Consider the following 21,544-nt stretch of genomic DNA (forward strand, 5'->3'; position numbering starts at 1 on the left):
ATTGTATACCCGCTAGATCTCAGACCGAATAAAGATGGACGGCCGAGATCAAAGTTGGATACTCATAGGAGTTCAGGGAAGAGAGGAGAGGGTAGTGTTAGGGTTTTACTTTCTGTTTTTATGTTCTATGTAAAAGGAATCTCATAACTCATATTTATAGAAAGAGGAATGATAAAACGAAGGGCGCCCTTGCAAAAATCAGCTTCAAGGGTGCCCTTATTGGTTGATTTCTGCAAAGTCAACACGGTTTCCACTTTTTTAGGTGCCATCCTTTTTTTTTCGGTGCCACGCTTTGCAGAAATTAACCAATAGGGGCGCCCTTGAAGTTGATTTTTCCAAGGGCACCCTTCATTCTATCATTTCTCATAAACAAAAGAGAATCTCTAATCTTAAATCACATTCAAAATAAAATTATCGGTAACTCCAATTATGCCCTCAAATCTCTACATGAGCATCAAGGGTATAGTAAGAATTACCCTTTCTCTCCTTAGTACTTATGCCATGAACGATCAAATAACCTTGATATTTAACGTATTCACAATAATTTCATCATCATTTAAATATTGATTAATATCAATGTAATTTCTAATTAAACCGATAATACAAACTAAACCCTAATTAGCTAACAATCAAGCATCCAACCTTGATCCCTTATATAGGGACCTAAAGAGGTGAGATCTCCGGACTCGAGCACCCTCACAACATCAAGAGCACCGTAGCAAATCTCCATCTAACCAACACTGCAACAGCCCAACTCGTTCTATCTGACATCTACATGACATACATCGAAGTGAACCGGCTCTAATCCCACATGAGCATTAACGCCCCCATCCAGTCCAGTACACACTTAGTAGTTCATCGAATTAACAAATATTTCACAAACCTCTTTTTCTAAAATAAGTATATTTAACATAATAAATACATTTAGAGAATAGTTTGCAAAACTCCCATAAAACTCTTGACACCTGCGGTGGATTAGAAAACATTAGTGTCGGCCATGACCATCATCTGATCAACTGATCACAATCCCACATCGACTATCAGATCCACAAGTGTCACAATATAATATCACGGAATCCTTTCCAAGCACACATATCATTCTTTATAGTATAGCTACTTTTCCAGCAATGTGCCAGTAAGTCGAAATGATTGCGCAGAAAATATTTTTTGCGACGGATATATGGGTACCGTCTATAAATCCGTTCTGTTTGGTTGCTTGTTTTGGGGGGATTGTAGGAGTTTCAAATGCATGAGATCTCCGAGAGATCTCTCCAAAGCATGTTTGGTTGTCATTTACACCTTTGACCACTCGACAACTTCTAGGCATTATTATTGGTTTTTATCCTACGTGGCATAGATGTTCCCCCCACAATCTTCTCCTCTTTTTTTACTAAAATAGAGAAATTTGTTTGAGGAATTAAGAGAAATTCTTGTCTTATTCTTTTTCTCTATTTCTCTCTCTTCTACCTATATTTTGATAATGACAACTTACATCTTCCGCTAATTTCCTCGCGCAACCAAACACTACTCGCAAATCTCCCTCTTGATATTCTCCACATCTTCCATTCTCTTCCACTCTTGTCTAATTCTCTCTGACTTATTTTTCTCCTATTCTCCCAGCCATCTACAAGCAACCAAACAGAGCATAGGTGTTTTTTCTTGCAGCGATATGAAACCCAAAAAGAGAGGATGTAACTACCGTCCCATGTCTTAAATAACATGCAAATAGGACATTTAAAAGCAATCAATTGCACCATGGAAAATATCTAATGAGTGTTATTTGCGTTCAAATAATGCCGACATGTGTCTCTCAATTTGGAGATTTAGTATTCAGGCTGACCATGGAAGTGACATTAGAAATTCTGGTCTTGTCCCTCCCGTCGGGCCTACCACACTAAAAATACAGAGGGTAACATAGTAAATAATGTCCATAGACTAGTTTTCACATAAAAGAGAGAGAGACTCCCTACCTCTTCTCTTCAATTTGTGCAGAGTACTGCATTTATATGTCAGATCTTGTCACTCTATTTCAACTTTTTTTCTTCTTAAAAAATACTTGAAAGGTGACATGTCAAGAGATAAAGACACCATGTAGCACTTCCGAAGAGACGGTTTTGGTGCCACATTACTGCTAAATGGACACCGACATGCCACGCATGCAATGTCTGTGCTATTTTTACACTTATCATTCCCTGCTTATATGAGAGGCCAGGGTGCATCTTCCAAAATAAACACATGTCTGCATTAAATTACAAAAATATTTGAGTTCGAAATCGATTCTTTGCAGAGTTGAGCATTTGATTGGCAAAGTCATGTACTTTTGCTGGGATGTAGAATCGATTTGAGTTGAAATTTGATTTTATAATTGAGAAGCAAAGGTTTTGGACTGTGAATATCCAAAAAAAAAAAAAAAAAGAGCAATAAATTAGAAAACTGCTCATCAATTCCCTAAGGCAGGGAGGCCCATTGAGAGGCCACCCAAGGGGTTCAAATACAACCAACCACCATCAAACCCAAAAAGGATAAATCGAAGGTCCCTCTAAGTAAAAATTTAATAGGGTTGGTTCTAGTTATACTTATAGTGTGTAAAAAAAGTAGGATATTTTAGAAATATTTTTAATTTCCAAGAATTCCAGCACTCTATACAGGTACTTTTAGTATCAATATTACATCTCGAATCCGTTGATCTGGTGGACCGAGGGAACTCACTCACTCAAAGGGCCAACGACTGAATAATTTATGTCTCTAAAGATTCTAGCCAGAGTAACTATTTTCTAATCAGAGATTTTGAGGGACTAAGGGCCTAACCTAACTAAGAAGAATTTCCAAGTTAAAACTCAAGCAAGGTTCCGCCAAATTTTCAAGGTATAAAAAGTCTATTTATAGTTGGGGTTGATATTTTAGGGATTTAGTGTCCAAGGTGAAGTGTCAACACATGGGTGGCTAAAAATGGGGATAAAATATTCTCTACACTTCTCCCTTAACCATGGCTTGCCCAAAACTGAACTGATTACAAAACTGCTTGAAAATAGATCTATTCAATTATCCAAACCATTCATCTGCTAGCCCTCAAATCTGTTTTTGTTAACACTAATAATGTGAATCCAGAATACAAATTCCATTTGTCTGACATTCTTAATTAGCATTCAACACTAGAATGACATATCCTGCAAGATATATATCGATAAACAACAAAAGAATAAACTCCACTAATATACAGTAGTCTGCTCACATTTTTGGATCCCGTTTGGCTGTTATTGTAGGCTTAAAGAGTAATTCCTCCAACTTTTGAATCAAATGGAAGGAGAAAACTGCAACTCAATTTAGATCAAATGAAGTTGATTGTGAAAGAAACATACGGGTAAGTCTCGGCTTCGCCTGCCAGACCAACCATCCCCACTTCATCTTCTGATTTCCAGTAGGTACTACAGAACACATGCATTTGATCAGCACAACATTAACAATCATTCTAGATTCTAGAAATCAACCATTAGATCATGCTGTGTAATGAAAATTACTCAAATATTACATACATTAAGGCGCTGTTCGTTTTAGATTGTGATAACCGATGGTGAGGGCCCCAACAGATTATTGGCCCAAAATTACAATCTGAAACGAAAAGGGCCTAAGGCTGTTTGTTTTGGATTTTGAGAACTGACTGTTGGACTCAAAATTAACTTAAATTTGGGTCCAATAATCAGTTTTGGACTCACAATCGGTTCTCAAAATCCAAAACAAACATGGCCTTATGTATACCTGGAGTTGATCAGTATACATGTAACTACAGAAGGTATGGGAAGTTACAAAGTAACTTACCTCTCTCCATTGCCACAAAGCCCTTCCAAGATGGAACGTACTTTCTTCTCACTTTTTACAGATGGAGCCAATACTGCCGCCTGTAATCAATCCCCAACCATTGTAGTCAAAATCTATATAATATAGATGAAGACCTGAAGTGTAAGACAGATTGGTTGTAGAGGCTTGAGAGCATGTTGGAAATTGTAACAGCATTTTAATGCTCATTAAAAAAAATAAAGGAATGGAGTGCCATAATCAAAACAAGGGAGTGTAGCTATCATTTCCTTTACACACACAGGCTCAGATTTTGTCTTACTCATTTAATTCATCTGAGGTGGCTGTTTCACATGCAACAGCCCATGCTCAAAATGCCTTCTGTGATAGTCCCTAGCAATCCCTATATATATATATATATATATATATATATATATATATATATATATATATATATATAGAGAGAGAGAGAGAGAGAGAGAGAGAGAGAGAACATTTCCTACACACTTGTGTAGGTAAGTTACCTACACACTTGTGTAGGTAAGTTACCTACACACTAGCTTAAAATACAGTGGGGGCCCACATTGTTTGGGTGATCCAAACCATTCATTTGAATGATCCTCACATAGATAGGGTGTCCACAAAAAATCAGATCCATAGGATCATCCTAACCATTCAAACTATGGAGGCAAAAAATGGACTAATTTGTGAAGGTTTATACACGTCCATTTTACCTCCACAAATCGTAGGGTTGGGATGATCCTATGGATCTGATTTTTTGTGGACACCCTATCTATGTGAGGACCATTCAAATGAATTGTTTGGATCACCCAACAATGTGGGCCCCCACTGTATTTTAAGCTAGTGTGTAGGTAACTTACCTACACAAGTGTGTCACACTAGCTTAAAATACAGTGGGGGCCACATTATTTGGGTGATCCAAACCATTCATTTTTAAGGCCCTCACATAGATAGGGTGTCCACAAAAAATCAGATCCATAGGATCATCCTAACCATTCGAACTGTGTAGACAAAAAATTGACTAATTTGTGAAGGTTTAAAGACATCCATTTTACCTCCACAAATCGTAGGGTTGGGATGATCCTATGGATCTGATTTTTTGTAAACACCCTATCTATGTGAGGGCCTTTAAAATGGATGGGTTGGATCACCCAAACAATGTGGGCCCCCACTGTATTTTAAGCTAGTGTGTAGAGAACTCTCTACACATGTGTAGGAACCGTTTTCTCTCTCTCTCTCTCTCTCTCTCTCTCTCTCTCTCTCTCTCTCTCTCTCTCTCTCTATATATATATATATATATATATATATATATATGAGGAAAATGATTGTGAGCTTGAAGCTCATATAGCTTATACGAGCTTGAGGGCCCAAACACATGGGACCCACATTTTTTTTGGTGATCCAAACCATTCATTTGCAAGGCCCCATCATAGATAGAGTGTGTACCAAAAATCAGCTCCATTGGATCATCCTAACCCCTCCAAAAGCGGAGGGCAAAAATGGGCAGATTTGTGGCTAACAGTGTCTGTCCATTTTGCCCTCCACTTTTGGATGAGTTAGGATGATCCTATGGAGCTGATTTTTTGTACACACCCTATCTATGTAAGGGCCTTTCAAATGAATGGTTTGGATCATCCTAACAATGTGGGCCCACATGTGTTTGGGCCCTCAAGCTCATATAAGCTATATGAGCTTCAAGCTCACAATCATTTTCCTATATATATATATATATATATATATATATAAACACGGACACACAAAAGTGTTCTTGCTCTCGAGTGCAAAAAAAAACATGTGGGCCCACTTTTTTGGGGTGATCCAAAGCATTCATTTGGAAAGCCCTTCCTTAAATGGGGGGTGTGTACAAAAAATCAGATCCATAGGATCATCCTAACCCATCCAAGAGTGTGTGAGTGTGTGTGTGGGTGGATTGGGGGGGGGGGGTTGGTTGACAGACACGATTTGTCCACAAATCTGCCCATTTTTTCCCTCCACTTTTGGATGGATTAGGATGATGCTATGGATCTGATTCTTTGTGAACACCCTATCCAGGTAAGGGCCTCCGAGATGAATGCTTTGGATCACTCCAAAAATGTGGGCCCACCATTTTTTCGCACTCGAGCGCAGATAAGCTTATATGAGCTCAAGCTCACGAACAGTTTTCCCTATATAAATGAATGCTTTGGATCATCCTAACAAAGTAGGCCCCAATGTGATTGGGCGCTTAAGCTCACCATAAGTTTGGTGAGCTTAAGCTCACCAACACTTTCCTCTATATATATATATATATATATATATATATATATATATATATATATATATATATATTAGAGAGAGAGAGAGATAACTTATCTGCTAAGTCGGCCAAAAACGTGGGGGCCCGCATTGCTAGGTTGTTGCAAGCCATTCATTTGATGGGCCCTCACATAGATAGGGTGTGCCCAAAAAATCAGATCCATAGGATCATCCCAACCCTTCGATTTGTGGAGGTTAAAATGGACGGGTATAAAACTCTACAAATCTGTCCATTTTTTACCTCCACAGTTCGAAGGGTTAGAATGATCCTATTGAGCTGATTTTTGGGGCACACCCTATTTGTGTGAGGGCCCATCAAATGAATGCAGGAACACTAAGCCCAGTTTCTGGCCAGCCGGGCAGATAACATTATCTGCTCGACCGAGCAAGACACTAAGCCCATTGTTTGGGTGATCCAAAGCATTCATTTGATGGGCCCTCACATAGATAGGGTGTGCCCAAAAAATCAGCTCCATAGGATTATCCTAACCCTTCGAACTATGAAGGCAAAAACTGAACAGATTTGTGAAGGTTTACACACGTCCATTTTCACCTCCACAAATCGTAGGGTTGGGATGATCCTATGGAGCTGATTTTTTGGGCACACCCTATCTATGTGAGGACCCATCAAATGAATGATTTGGATCACCCAAACAATGTGGCCCCCACTGTATTTTAAGCCTAGGGTGTAGATAACTTATCTACACTTGGGTGTAGGAACTCTCTCTCTCTCTCTCTCTCTCTCTCTCTCTCTCTCTCAGAAAGAGAGATAACAAAGCAAAGAGGTTTGCTTATACATAATAGTTACGTCGTGTGTGCTGTAACATACAATTTCAGAAAACTTTGCCAATGCCACACAGGTTAAAATCAGATATAAACATAAGGGAAAGTAGCTCATATGAGATGTTTGATTACCAAGAATGATGGTGGCAAGCCATATCTCAGAATGCTCTCTGTGAATACACGTACAGCACAAAAGTGCATCCAAGAGCTGAAAACCTGCAGGTCAAATGCATTCAGAAAGAAAAATACTGAGATGTGATTACCTATCCAACAGAACCATAAAATTACACTCCAGGAAAATGCCAAAAAAGAAAGAAGAAAAAAAAATGCTTCATGTAGAGATCTGGTTTCTGAAAGTCACAGTATGATGAGAAGTATTAAAGAAATCTATCGAGAAAAAGAGGGACAAAAAAAGAGAATAGGGCTGTCCCCGTAGAGAACTGACCCAATGGGGGCTGAGAGAGCCCCAACATAACACTAAAAACAGAATAAGAAAGAAAAAACAAGCAAGTAGCCAAGTGGAGTCATGTTCCCAATATTGTCTCTGATTTGCCAGTTGCCACGGCACTGCAAGGGATTTCAGTACAGAAATGGAACAACTTTCCATTCAGATAGTGGATTTGTACAGTAATACAGGCCAATCTCCATGGATCCGGCTGAAGCTTTGACACCCGTGCAATATTATTAGAATAATCGCATTCAACCCATAATTCCTTAGAAAGCTTCCCCTTAAAGATGTCAAGACCCCTAAAAGAGCCCAACCTCCATCTCATTAGCCCATACAACCAATAAGCCATAAGAAAGCTTTCACAACCTCCCCTGCTTCATTTTTAAGACGCCCAATTCCAACAATACATGGATCGCAATTAGGCTCTGTTTGGATGCCTCCCCACAGTGGCAAGGAAAGTGGGAAATGACAGATATTTTTCATCACGACTACTCAATTTGGTCGTTCCACTTTCCTTTCCTCAGAGGGGAGGCAACCAAACGAAGCCTGCTACCACCAAAATTGAGCTTTGGTACATGTAATTGGGAGACAAAATCCACCTAGAAACTATCTTACCAACAAATATAACTTCATAAAATTTCCTTTCACTTCCATCTATGAAATTTGGAGAACGGGGACCTTGGATTGTGAAAGAGCTCCAGAGCAAGCTCATCCACGTTTACCAAATCCTAGGAAAGGATCGAGACCTCGATCTGTCTAACCCTCACCAAAAGCACCCGGCTATGAACACCCAGAATGTGAGAGCAAACTCTATAGACCAGTCACCGCCAACACAGATTCCAGGAGCTCACAGTACCAAGTCAGTCTCCCCGCTCCGTGTCGGAAGCACCACCCTCCGCGGGTCTCCTGCACCTGCCAGAGATAGCATCCCTATATAAACAGCCACCCCCCCCCCCCCCCCCCCAACTGCAACCCCAACCCCGACCACCACCAAACGACACCACACACACACACACACAAAATGGTCAAACCAGTATCTGTCTTGCCTCAATATCCCTTGCCAAGTTCTCTGAAGCACCCTTGCAGAACTCGTTGCCTCAAGGTTCCTCCTACCTCTCCATTCTGTCACCGAGTAACAAATGCGCAACTCCCTATCTTCATCACTCCAGACCTTTCCACAATGCCGACAAGAAATTCTTCATTTGAAATTGCAGAACGCACACCGGCTACAAGCCCTGTCACCCAACTTCTTTGTCTCTCCTGCACTACCTTCTCGAACATTTTTTTATTCCGGTTGCGAACCACATCCCAAGCTTCTTCAATATTATCAACCAGACTGTTGCGACGACCAGCTCAGCTAAGACACCTATGTCCCTCTGTGGAGATCGAGCTCCCAGGATCTTGACCGAGCCCTTGTCCCGACACTAGCCCTACTTTTGGTTAGTTGGATGACCTTTGTCTCCACTCTCCATTATGGCCCCTACCTTCAACATAATAGGGAAGAGTCCATTTTCTTGGGGTTTCTGTCTTTTGACTAGGTTCAAATAGGAAGTTTGTTCTTTTATGTTTGGTCAATAAAAGAGTCCATGTGATGGGTAACTAAGAGTCCAAGTCTTAGGTAAGTTTATGTTTGACCAAGTTCAGCCTAGCCCTCCTTGTCTATGTCAAGGGTTCAGGTTTCTGGTTTGGTATGTGTTTTGGTTGTGACAAAAATGAAAACTGTCAATTTTGGATGAAAATTTCAGTGGAAATCATGTAAAATCATGGAAATGTATGGAAACATGTGCAAATGATAGACATTTAAGATGAAACTTCGGGAAGTGCTAGAATAGGAACAAATACACCAAACACCATCATAAAAACAAAAAAAACTACCCACAATGGTTTAAAATCGAACGCCGAGTGGCATGAGTTGACGCGTATGTCTAGTAACTCAGTACATACCAGCGAAGCAGGATTCTTCCTTGGGAGTAGGGAACCTCGATTCCCGGGTTCTCGAATCCGAAACGGCCTTCTTCTCGAATCCCCAAAAACTGGGAATCCCGGTTCGGATTCGCCGGAAATCTGATTCCCACTTTTGGGAACCACGGTTTAATGTTATGTGAAACGTAATTTCCCAGCGATTCTTCGGAGATTCCCTAGCAATTCCCAACTCCCTAGTGATTCCCGGAGATTCCCCGACGACTCCCCGATGACTCCCCAATTACTCTCCGGTGACTTCACGATTCCCGCTTCCGACCATCCCGGGAGCCTTCGATTCCCGCTTTCGATTCCCGCTCTGGCAACCTTGGTACATACCACATTTAACACGTAATTCATATAAAATTCCCGCTTTCGATTCCCGCTCTGGCAAACCTTGGTACATGCCACATTTAACACGTAATTCATATAAACAATTATAAATAATACATACACCATATATCACATGCAATTCGTATAAATATAATTATCTAACACATTGGTATAGTATACTGCTATTATACTTATGGTTCTTGGTTTTGGTATGCATGTAGCGCTTGCCTAGTCTATAAATATGTAAGGCCCGTGAGCATTTGAGACAGAATTTGAAGATTTATTCAACCACTACAGCCTTAGTCTTCTAGAGTGTGATATCCTACCCTAGGTGTGACTCCTAGGAAGGCCTAGAGTAATTCCAAGTATGCTCTCTCTCTCTCTCTCTCCCTCTCTCTCTCTCTCTCTCTCTCTCTCTCTCTCTCTCTCTCTCTCTCTCTCTCTCATAATTGTTTCCCTTATTCAATCTTCTAGCTTTTTATCTGTGTTTCTTGTGCAAGAAAACCAGTCCTCCACCCTGCAAACCTGCCAACCCCCTGGTCTGCTTCCATCATCCTTTCCCAATCTATTTATCATCCCTTTATTGAAACTGCTCATGATCTGACCTTAGATAAAGAAATAGTCCAGAATTCCCTTTTTCTCAGTCCTAAACAACCGCTCCAGTTCTTGAATTCCTTACCTACAGCCATAACCCAAAGTCTATTTATTCCATCAATCACCCAACAGTCCCAAATACCTATCCAAGAACCCTAAAACCTGGGGAGGTTTAAGTTGGAGTAGAAGCCATTCAAAAAAAAAGCTGGAGTAGAAAGGTTGAACTATAGTTGGCTTATAAATAGAAACACTCTAGGATATAAAGTAATACTCTTAGAGGAGATTTGGGTTTATTTTATTTGAAAAGTTTCTATTTATTTATTATTATTATTTTTGAAAGAATTCTAACTTATGAGTTATGACTGTTTTAGAAGTGCTTTAAAGTTGAAACATGAGCAGAAAAGGTCTAGGATGTTTAGCCGATGGAGGAAATGTTTTGAGGGAGAAAATAGTTTATTTGCATGATGTAAGACGTTCTCTACGAAGAATCTTCGAAAATTAAAATTTATACAAGTAGTTTTGCGTTTTCTCTGTTGTTTTTAATCTTTCAGACAGCATCATACTTTACTCTCCTTGTCTTCCATTGAGTTATGTGCTTGGTTTTGCTTTAGGTTTGAATTTTTGAAACATGTGATTGTTATTCTAGCTGAGCCGTTCAACTATTTTTCAGAAACCCAATTATCAGGTATCAACTATAACAATTTACTAAGCCAAGTTCCAAGTAAAGAGTGTCTCGTACTTGAACAATGGCTAAACTACATGCTCTAGACACTAATTGCAGTTACTAAACTTCAAAAGAAATAGATTGATAAGTTTAAATCAACCCAATCTTTTCTTGACTTAGTGTATCTAGCTTCATAAATCAGAACAAAATTAAAATTCCTTTTCCACTTCATCAATGACCAGTCAGTGTTTGCAGTTTTTTCACTGAAGGATTTCAAATAAGTAAATAACTCAGAAATCATCAGAGGTGCTCATATCTATTGAAAAACCAACTTCTTCTCTACAGTAGTTAAGGTTTGTTCAAACCTGCACCTGTCTGCACAGGGATATCATAAACTAACGATATCAATTTTCTAAATACTGCATCAAATAATTATATTCCCCAGGAATAGCTAGAAAGTAGAAACACAAAATGTACCTCTCCATAACTGAAATAGCACCACTGCAAAAGAGAGCTTCTCATGCTCTCCTGATCTTGCATCAATCTTTCCAACTCTCTTTTTCTACTCTCTTGTGCTTCTGGACTATACTCAAAGTCACGAATCTGAATCACAAAAAGCATCACATTAATGCCAGCTGGAAATAGATTTGCTAAAAGGCAACCCGATGCATTCTTCCAAAATCAACTACCCGAAAAAAGGCTAAAATAACTAAACTCCATTGTACCATCCAAAAAAAAAAAAGAGGAAACAACTCCATGGTATCCCTGCTCTCACGGCATTTCACTTGGGGGATAACAGGAAGGAATTTTAAACAGCATGAGTTCCTATATGATGAACCATGAGGTAAAATTTTTAGGTAACATCCTCTGTATTCAAAATGAGGTATTAAGAAACGACTCAGTCGCTCACCTGAAAGCCCTTTTCACGTGCACTTATTTTGAAGTTGTCAGCAACTTTATGAAATAGTGTTACAGTGTAAAGAGCATATTCATTGTCCTCATACAACTTCTTGGAGGACCTGGGAACCTACAAGAGTTTAGCTTGAATTAATAATTGGCGATTAGTGAGAAAGAAAATAAACAAGAAAGAAGAAAGAAATCATTTACTAAAGTAGAAAGCATAGACGGGGATTCGATCCCAGCTTACCTATCAAAAAACAAGTAGAAAGCATGGAGGAAAGATCAAGTAAACCATTTACCATCAATTAATTTGAAAATCAAATCAAATACATAAACCGTGGAATAAGGAATACCCAAAATATACAGCTTTCAGCCTTTTACTGTGCAACACATGAATCAATAAATCAATGTTCTTTTTTTTTTTTTGAAAATTAATGTTCTTTTCACTTTTATAATTGATTATGGTTTAATACTTAATTATGGAAGTTAAATTGCTATAATTTTACTGTTCCTCAGATTGCTGAGGCACCCTTTACTTTTAGAAGCTACATGCATATAGAAATAGTGAGAAGTGGCAAAGGACTACATGGCTAAAAATGTCAGAGAACTGAAATTTCAAGGTTCTGAAATTCATATAGGCTGACTGGGATTTTCAGAACAGAAAATCCAGCAAGGTGCTGAATTCCTAAGTTAAAACTCAGCAGATAGTAATGAAATTTCAGATTACAGTCCTACATGCATCAGTTAGTTGGTGATTGTGTCCACAGAAACTTGAAATATTCAAATCCGAAAATGTCAAAAACTAAGAATCGTTCATAATTGTTTGAATTACAGATGATCTTGAATTCTTGATCACGGTAACCATTGCATCTATCAGGCACTATGAACATCTTTTTTAGTACGCCGATGGTGTTGATGCTGTCGGACATCAACATCCTGATAAAAACACCCACTCTTGGAGTCAGCGCAACTTTCTAAGGCAATCTTTTGGTGCAAGGAGAAAGGTCTTTAGAACGAAGATATATGCAGAAAGACCTTGTACAAAATATCCATTAAATTCCCAAATTCAACAACATTTTTCAGGTTGGATTTCCGAGAAGTAAATCAAATCCAACCTGGTAACAAGCTCAAGGAATTGCAGGTCCTCCTAATCTTTGAAGAATCAACAGAAATTCCAATTCCATTCCACCTTTTTTAGTAGGTAAGCTGGATCGAACCTCTGACCTCAGAGTTGGAGAACAAAGCCTCAACAAACTGAATTAGACACTCAACCCACCATTCCACCTTGTTGTTAACACATTTTATCATTTCGAAAACTTTGCAGAATTTATTCCTGAAAATTCGATAAATGGATGCATATTCGACACAAGGCATCTATCTTCCAAGAAATTAAATTAATAGTATTACCTTTTTCCAATGGAAAGACTGACTCTTTTGAGAAATTCCTCTGGGATCGAGCTAATCTATTACCGCGCAGTTGCTCCTTTGCCTTTAAGAACACTTTTGATACTCCAAGGGGACAAATGATTACTACACTTCGCATGAATCATTTTTTGCCACAAATCATTCTTCTCCTTGTTGTATCTCCAAAGCCATTTTCCAAGGAGAGACCAGTTTCTGTTGGGGATGTTGCCAATACCCAGACCCCCACATCTTTTAGGCCTACTCACCTCAACCCAATTTATCAAGTAATTCTGTTTCTTTAGGCCTTCCTTTCTATCCCCATAGGAAATTCCGATGAATTCTTTCCATTTTCTTCGCGATGATAGAAGGGATCTTGAAAAGAGACATGTAATACATTGGAAGGTTGGCCAAGGCAGCTTTGATTGGAGCGATACGACCTCGAAAAGACAAGTAATCTTTCTTCCATGTTGTGCCAGTTTCTTTTCCAATGTGTCACCTACCACGAACCATAAGGCCAAAAGAGGAGTCTTGATGGTCAAAGGAAGGCCGAGGTAGATGATTGGGGGAGTATCCACTATCCATCTTGCAGCCAAAAATTTCAACCATGAAAGCCGCTATAGAGTTATCGATGTCGATGCCAATAAGGGAGCTTTGCGATAGATTAATCTTCAGCCCTGAAATAGCTTCAAACCACCTCAAGATGGCTCTTATATTCTTGAGATCCTACACTTGATTGTTTGCAAAATGATCATCTCGTCCGCATATTGAAGATGAGAAATAGGGGGAGATTATTACCAAAGCAGTCTCTGAAGAGACCTTTTGACTCCGCTTTAGATAGCATTAGGCTAAGAACCTCCCCAAAAATAACAAATAGGAAGGGAGAAAGCGGATCACTTTGCCTGATTCCTCCGCTGCTCTTTAGGTAACCAGCTGGGGTGTTGTCATTAATAAGCAAGGAAAATGAGGCAGTATATATACAAGCCTTGATCCATGGTCTCCAAGTGTTGCCAAAACCCATTTCCCATAGAACATAATCTAAGAAACCCTAGTCCACTAGGTCATAAGCATTCTCGAGGTCTACCTTGCACAAAAATCCTTTGTTTGTTGTGATGCAAAGAGTTGAGACATTCATGGGCGATGAGGATGCCGTCAAGAAGCTTCATATCACTGATAAATGCCCTTTGAGATAACAATATGATGCTCGGCAATACAATTTCAGTCAAAAAAAACATGGATATAATTTTATAAAGGCTGCTAACCAGGCTAATAGGGCAGAGTAATCTTTAGTTTATGCCACCCCTTCACCTTCAGAATAAGTGCAATAAAAGTGGCATTCATGCTTTTGTTAAATTTAATAGGGGCTGTTAACCGTTTTGTTCAATCTTTATTCTTGAGTATTTTGTTTACTTTGTTGTATTTGATTAGCATACACTATTTTTAAAATAGATGGCGGTTTTGATCACCTATTCATATGTAAATAACTCCCTAGATCTAGCAATAACAATAAGATTTTGCTAGAGAAACACCATGAAGGATGGCCAATCATAGCACGGCGCAAAAGCGGGTCCCGTTATTCCCTATGGGTCCCCATTTATGAGCTGACAGGAAGGACTGAGGCAAGTGGTTAACTTATCGTCCCTTTTTCAAAAAAAATAATAATAATAAACTTTAAAAAACTATTAAAAATCGGTTAACTTATCACTGACAAATGCCCTTTGTCTCTGTCAACCGTTTTGGATTTAAGGAGGCTCTCGAATGTCAGTGTTGGGGCCAAGATGGATGTGCTTGATGGCTGTGATGAGGCTGCTAGTGCACACTGATATACATATGTGGAATGAAGTTTTGGATGAGTTTGTGATTGTAGCAACACGCGGGTCTTGTGAAGCCACTTGAGGGGGAGAGGAATCATCAGGGATGTGGGTAGGATGAGCTTGAACTCACCATTCAAAAAAAAGAAAAAAAGAGAACTTGAACTCATTCTTGTGAGCTCCGATACCAAGTGCATTGGGAAAACAACGTGCAAGGAATGTTTGCGTGCTAATGTTTCTCTGTTGTCCCTTTTTTCACTTTTTCCTTTGGTTTTTTGTGGTCCGGTAAGAGAGGGAAGAGATCCATGATACTCTGATTTAGCTTCCTATTCTTTGGAGAAATGCAACAGGTGTGAGCTGTCATCATTTGTGATGGTGTTGAAGTTTGGTATTTTGGAGAAAATGGTAAACAAGATTTTAGGAAAGTTGGAAAGGGAGAGATGAGTTGACGAAGAGAGTAATTTGTATTGTTTATTTTTAAACTATATATAATATTATGGAATTCACCTTTTTCATTGAAATGTACATTGTTGTATGCATGTATGTGGTTTGGGTTTGCCATTGAGCTCTTTTGCTTACATTTCAATTTGAAATTATTTGGTTTTCTCGTTCTCTCTTTTTGTTGCTAGTGATGCACATTGTTTGCATGCGTTATAGAAAATGACCGATTAAGCTCCTGGATGCGGACTTATTAAGGGCTTCAAATTGAACTCCCTGGCATTGAGATCTCTCATTTGTGGTACACAAACGACAAGCTTATTTTCAGTTGCGCTGATGAGATTAAGGTAAGGAACTTGAAGGCAGTGCAGCACTGTTATGGGGCCGTTTCAAATCAGAGGATCAATTTTCTCAAATTTTCTACGATGGAAGTCCATTTTTATAAAGGAGAGAGCTGGATATGTGCAAATCATGGGTTGCAGAGAGGTCAACAATCCTAAGTTTTGTCTAAGGTTACCGCTCTACATTGGAAGACAAGCCAAGGCTCTGTGGGACCAATGATTGAAAGGGTGAAAAGTTGTCTCCTGGTAGAAAAGGTATCTTTCTTTCAGGGGAGGATCACCCTTATCAAAGCGATGTTTTATTAAATGCCGCTTTATTTTACAATCCTCTTCCATTCTCTGACTAGTGTGATTGATTGACTTTATCAGGTCCAGAAGAACTTCCTATGGAATGATAAGGAGGAGAATAGGAAATATCATCCAGCACTAGTATGATTGATTGACTTGATCAGGTCCAGAAGAACTTCCTATGGAATGATAAGCAGGAGAACAGGAAATATCATCCAGTAAGCTGGGAAGCCATGTGTAGAACTAAGTCAGAAGGGGACCTATTCAGAGTGGATTCAGATAGAGAGCCTACGGTGGGTGAGTTTTTCAGTAGTCACGGCCGAAAGGTTGTGTGGAGAATCCAGTTTCATCCGCACTTTTCTGAATGCGAGATTGTTAAAATAGGTGATTTCATGATACGCATAGATTTAGTCTTCATATATAACCATTGAGAGATATGTGTATTTGGACTAACAAATGTTGATCCTTCTCCGACTAGGAAAGTTGGGTGGATCCTTACTCCTCACAGGGTTTTTTGCTTTTTTTTTGGACTGCTTGCTTGAATAAGATCCTCACGATTGATCGCCTGGGCAACTTGAGTGGGTCATCATACCAAAAATTTAGCATGTGATGTGGGTCGAAGGAGACTATGGACCACCTTTTCATTCACTGCAGGTTTGTTAGGGAGATTTAGGCCTTCATTTTTAGCTTATTTGGAGTGGAGTGGGCGCTTCCAAATCACAAAGCGGATTTCTTTGAAGCCTGGCCATTTACTCCCTGGCCTGTTCGTCGCAGGCTTCTTTGGAGGCGAGAAATGTTATGGTTCATATTAAAAGAGAGGAATAGCAAGATCATTTAAGGATCTAGTAGAGGGGTGCAAAATATGCAACAATATATACTCTCTACAATGGTCCATTGAGCGACGGTCCGTTGGGCAATGGTCCTCCCTGATTTCAGAGGCATTTCCAATTCTTCAAATCAATTGGCTTGGGATATCATCATCAATGCCTCTCATGTTGATCAGTCGACCTCCCTGGGTTCTTGAAGCTAAACTTTGATGGTTATGACTTAGGAAACTTGAGCCTATCGCTTGTGGTGGTTTGTTGCGTATTGAGGAGAGCTCCTTCAGATGGGTTTTCTTGGTCCTTTGGAAGTGATGGATCCCACCGAGACTGGGGTGTGTTCACTTTAGAGGGGATTAGGCTTGTGGATTCATATATGCCCGACTCTCTCATGGTGGAGGGTGATTCGCTCAATGTCATTTGTTAGCTGAATGAGGGATCGGGCTTCCCTTGGAGATTTGCAGATCGGATGGAGGAGATCTTGGAACGTTTCAACAAGCATGCTATTTCTTTCTAGCATATTTTTCATTCAGGCATCAGGAAAGCGGATCAGCTGGGTAGATCTAGGGTCCAAAGAGGGCTTTTTCCTCATGAAGGGGTGTTGTATTTGGCTTTTCCTTTTGGATGTTAACCCTTGACCATCTTGATCGAGGGGCCTTTTTATTTCTTAATAAAACCTTAATCATCACCAAGAAAACCTTAAAATTCTTGACTGATAAATTGACTGAAAATAGCAAGTACAAAAATAAAAGTATGGCTATTTCCCTCTTCAATAAAGAAAGATTTATGGAAGATGGTAGATGGATAGCAAAGAGATTCGTTGGCTGGCACCTGGAAGAGACAGTCCTATGGAAGGATCAAACAGACCGATGTGGTTGATCAGCCTAATAGATTTGGAAAGAGAAGGCCAAGCTCGCAAGGCTTGCAGAAAGGAGGAACTTCTAGGTCTTGCAAGGGGCGAAGCTTGCAGGAAGGAGGAGGAAAGAAGAGGAAAAAGAAAATCGTCTTCATTTTTTAATTTTTTTTTTCCAAAGAAACTTGGTTGTTAGGTTAGTCAGTTGCCTAAAAGGTGGGACACACTCACAGTCAGGGGACATACAACCATACCAATTGGTACTTGGTCGTCCTATGAGGGCATCCTATAGGGAGGAGCGTCACTAAATAATTATTTTAACGATAAAGATGAATTAATGTTAGTAGGTCTAGTTGGAGTAGGAATTAAATGCCGATAATATAGAAAAATGTTAGTAGGTCTAGTTGTAGTAAGAATTAAATGATGATAATATAGAATTTATGGGTGAGGGCTTATGTAGCAAAGGCACTTCATTTATTTTAAAAATAAAATTGTTGGAAAGACGTGTTGGAGATGTTGATATACACCAACAGACATAAGAAAGGACCTTTTAGTATTATCAATTTTATGAAAGGGTACTGATGATGTAGGACCGGGAACAGAAATAGAAGAAAGGGGAGAGAAATAGAAGAGGAAGAGATGAGAGGGAAGAAAATACTAGAAACTAAATAATATGGAAATAAATCCCTAAAAGTCCTAATGGGCACATATGCCTCTTATTTGGCCTACAATCTGCATCAACTGAGAATTGGAGAAGAACCAAAACGGATGAAATTCAGTCCAAATATGGAACCTGGGACCAGTTGTTCTACAAGCTAGCACTCAACCAACAGAGAACTATTGGAAATTTACTTAAACTTTGAAGCTATAATCACTAAATAGATATCTTACCACCATTTCAAAAATATATAAAATAGATATCTTACCACGTAGTTAGTTAGTGTTTCATAACGTGACAGCCATTCCTTCTGAGAATACTTGAGAACAACAGCAAGGAGAGTGACCAAATGTTCTGACATGATAATATCTTCTGGCTTCACTATATTAGAAAGATCGCGCACAGCTAAGCTGAAATAAGAAAGGAAATCAGCTCCAGGTCAATTCTTAACAAAGCTATCCAATGGAACATTCCCAAGAACATACTGATATAAGAATACCATATGCCAGAGAAAAAATGTTTTCAAGGATATCTAAAACATGTAAAGAGATATCATCATGGAATTTTATCCCAAGTGGCAATGAACAACTTATCCTAGCCAAAATCCAAGTATTCAAACCTTCCACTTTGTTTTCTGTTGATTGCATTAAGCTGACTGCGAACATTGTTATATTCAGCAACACGAACCTGAGAGTGGAGACATAAGGTAAAATTCAAAAGTACTCATCAATCTAAAGAAGCAGTAAATGAATGACAGTCTCTTTTTCCAGCTTAGGGATAATGTACGGAAGATAACAAAATTAAATAATAGGCAGTCAGATAGGCCTGTATTCCTTGGTAGGGGGATAAAAGCATTTCCCACCATGAACATGCCAGAGATTCAAGATGAGGACGATAGGTATTTTATGGTTGTAGAAGAGAAGTGCAGAAACTCATTCCCTGTTCTGAGAGGTATTCTTCGGCCAATTACGCACCGCACCACACCCCCAACCCCACACAAACACACATACCGAAAAGAACACTGAGGAGCTAAGTTTTATGCGAGTCACAAACAACACCTGAAGCCCCTAGTGAGAATATTTTAGCATTTTTTTAAAAATGTAGTGAGAATATTTTAGCATAGTTTTAATAATGCTAGCATTGGGATATTTTAGTGCTATGCAACCCTTCTGAGGATTGCTGAAGCATCCAATGCTGAAGTTTTTTGTAAAGGCAATCCAATGCTGAAGCTTAAGTCCTTAAGGTGGAGCAGTTGAATCTCTACTGTGTTTAACAGCTGTGTTTCAGTAAATTGATGGGAATTCCAATAATTTCATTCAGATTACTGATAACGAACACACTCCCCTTAGCCAGCATTCTAAGACCTTGTCTTAAAATTGTAAGGTTCTCAAAAACATGCACTACAATACCATTGCATTTCGTGTACCTAAATGGCTAAATGTATAATCTCATCGGATTTGAAATTCATATTTTGGTTTCTGCTTCAACTACTTTGATGAAAGTTTAGCAATAATAAGGAAAAGAAACAACTGAAACCACGCCATTACTAGGCAAGAACTCCAAAATAAGATGAAATTGCCATTAGTTTACCTTCAAATCATCCTCAATCTTCGCCACTTGAACATGGATGCTGTCGGTGATCTCCCTAAGGGGTGACATGGTCGGATACTTTGCTTCGTCCCAAACAAATCTTCCATTGCAAAAACATTTAATTTATATTCAATAATGAAAAATTCAAAAGTAAATATAAAATAACCCATGAAGCTAGAGCCTAATGAGGAATTCCAGGCCATATTTAAGAGAATGTAATTCACCTCGTCAGATAGGAATCCACAGGAACGCCATCAACCGTCAAAGGGCTGCCTTCAATGCCGGAAACCCTCTCCAATTCCTCAACTTGACGCCTTATCTTATGTGACACTCCTTCGATGAAAGTATTCGACTACAAATTCAAAGAATCGAAAAAATAATAATAAAAGATCTCGGCAAAGAGACAAAACTATGGAATTCACATTCAATTTCCAAAGAAGGTACCTTTAAGAGATCGTCGCTGAGGGATAGAAGCGAATCTAGGGTTCCTACTCGAAGATCAGGTATATTGAACTGCAAAATTACCCAAAATTAAAAAAACAAATAAAAAACTAGCGAAGTAAAACTAGGGTTCCAACTCGAATATCAAGCATATTGAACTGCAAAATTACTCAAAATAAACAAAAATAATAAAACTAGAACCTAAAAATCGAATCAAAATTCATAAAATATCTCTAATCCAGGGTTCCTACTCGATGATAGGGTATATTTTTTTTTGAAAATTCATATATATTGAACTGCAAAATTACCCAAAATAAAAATAATAATAAAACTAGAACTTAAAAATCGAATCAAAATTCATAAAATGTCGCTAATCTAGGGTTCCTGCTCGAAGATCCGGCATATTGAACTGCAAAATTGCCAAAAATAAAATTATAACCTAAAAATCGAACCAAAATTCATTAAATTTGAACTTTCTAGACACACATTAAATTTGAACTTTCTAGACAGAATCAAATCTAGGGTTCCTAATCGAAGATCAGGTATATTGAACTGCAAAATTAGCAAAAATATAAAAAAAAAAAAAAACTAGAACCTAAAAATCGGATCAAAATTCATAAAATTTGATCTTTTTAGAAAAAATATCTGATCTCATCGATAGAAATAATCAAATAAAGACACACACACAGAGAGAGAGAGAGAGTCGATGGGAATTTTGATTTCGTTACCCTATAAACGGGCGTATCGAAGGATTTCTTTGAGATCTCATCTTGCAAACGACTCCATAGAGAAGAAGCAGAGGTTTGAACGGGGAGAGATGCCACCCAATATCTCGTGGCGGCCGCCATTAAAGCTTCGATTTTGTGCTGTGGTTTTTCCGTTAGAGAGAAGAAAGAGGGTTAAAGCAGAGAAGGGGGCGAAAAATTAAAATACAGACGGAAAGAATATTGGATATGGAAGTGAAAAAATCAAGGTGAAATGACTAATATAACCCTGACTTTTAAGGAAATTAAGTTAGAAAAAATATTAAAGGGGGCTGGGCTTTTGGAGTCATGTGGGCCCAGTCACGTTTATAGTGCCCTGTAGGAAATGGGTAATCAAGACCCTTGGATC

General features: G+C 38.9%; 1 protein-coding gene across 1 annotated transcript; it reads right to left on the reverse strand.

The window, feature by feature from the left end:
* Positions 1 to 2,944: 2,944 nt before the first annotated feature.
* On the reverse strand, positions 2,945 to 21,367 carry DET3 (vacuolar ATP synthase subunit C (VATC) / V-ATPase C subunit / vacuolar proton pump C subunit (DET3)). The gene is made up of 11 exons (XM_077356054.1): positions 21,160 to 21,367; positions 20,435 to 20,503; positions 20,215 to 20,342; positions 19,991 to 20,090; positions 19,020 to 19,087; positions 18,669 to 18,810; positions 11,800 to 11,916; positions 11,367 to 11,492; positions 7,024 to 7,107; positions 3,817 to 3,896; positions 2,945 to 3,425 (listed from the first exon to the last, which is right to left on the reverse strand). Exons 1-11 carry the CDS (start codon positions 21,277 to 21,279, stop codon positions 3,329 to 3,331), a joined length of 1,131 nt encoding a protein of 376 aa, XP_077212169.1. The 5' UTR covers positions 21,280 to 21,367; the 3' UTR covers positions 2,945 to 3,328.
* Between the last annotated feature and the right edge of the window lie 177 nt (positions 21,368 to 21,544).

This window comes from Tasmannia lanceolata, unplaced genomic scaffold (genome assembly GCF_043159265.1).
Source record: "Tasmannia lanceolata isolate RefF3 unplaced genomic scaffold, GAP_Taslan_0.1 ptg000015l, whole genome shotgun sequence".
Classification (NCBI taxonomy): domain Eukaryota; kingdom Viridiplantae; phylum Streptophyta; class Magnoliopsida; order Canellales; family Winteraceae; genus Tasmannia; species Tasmannia lanceolata.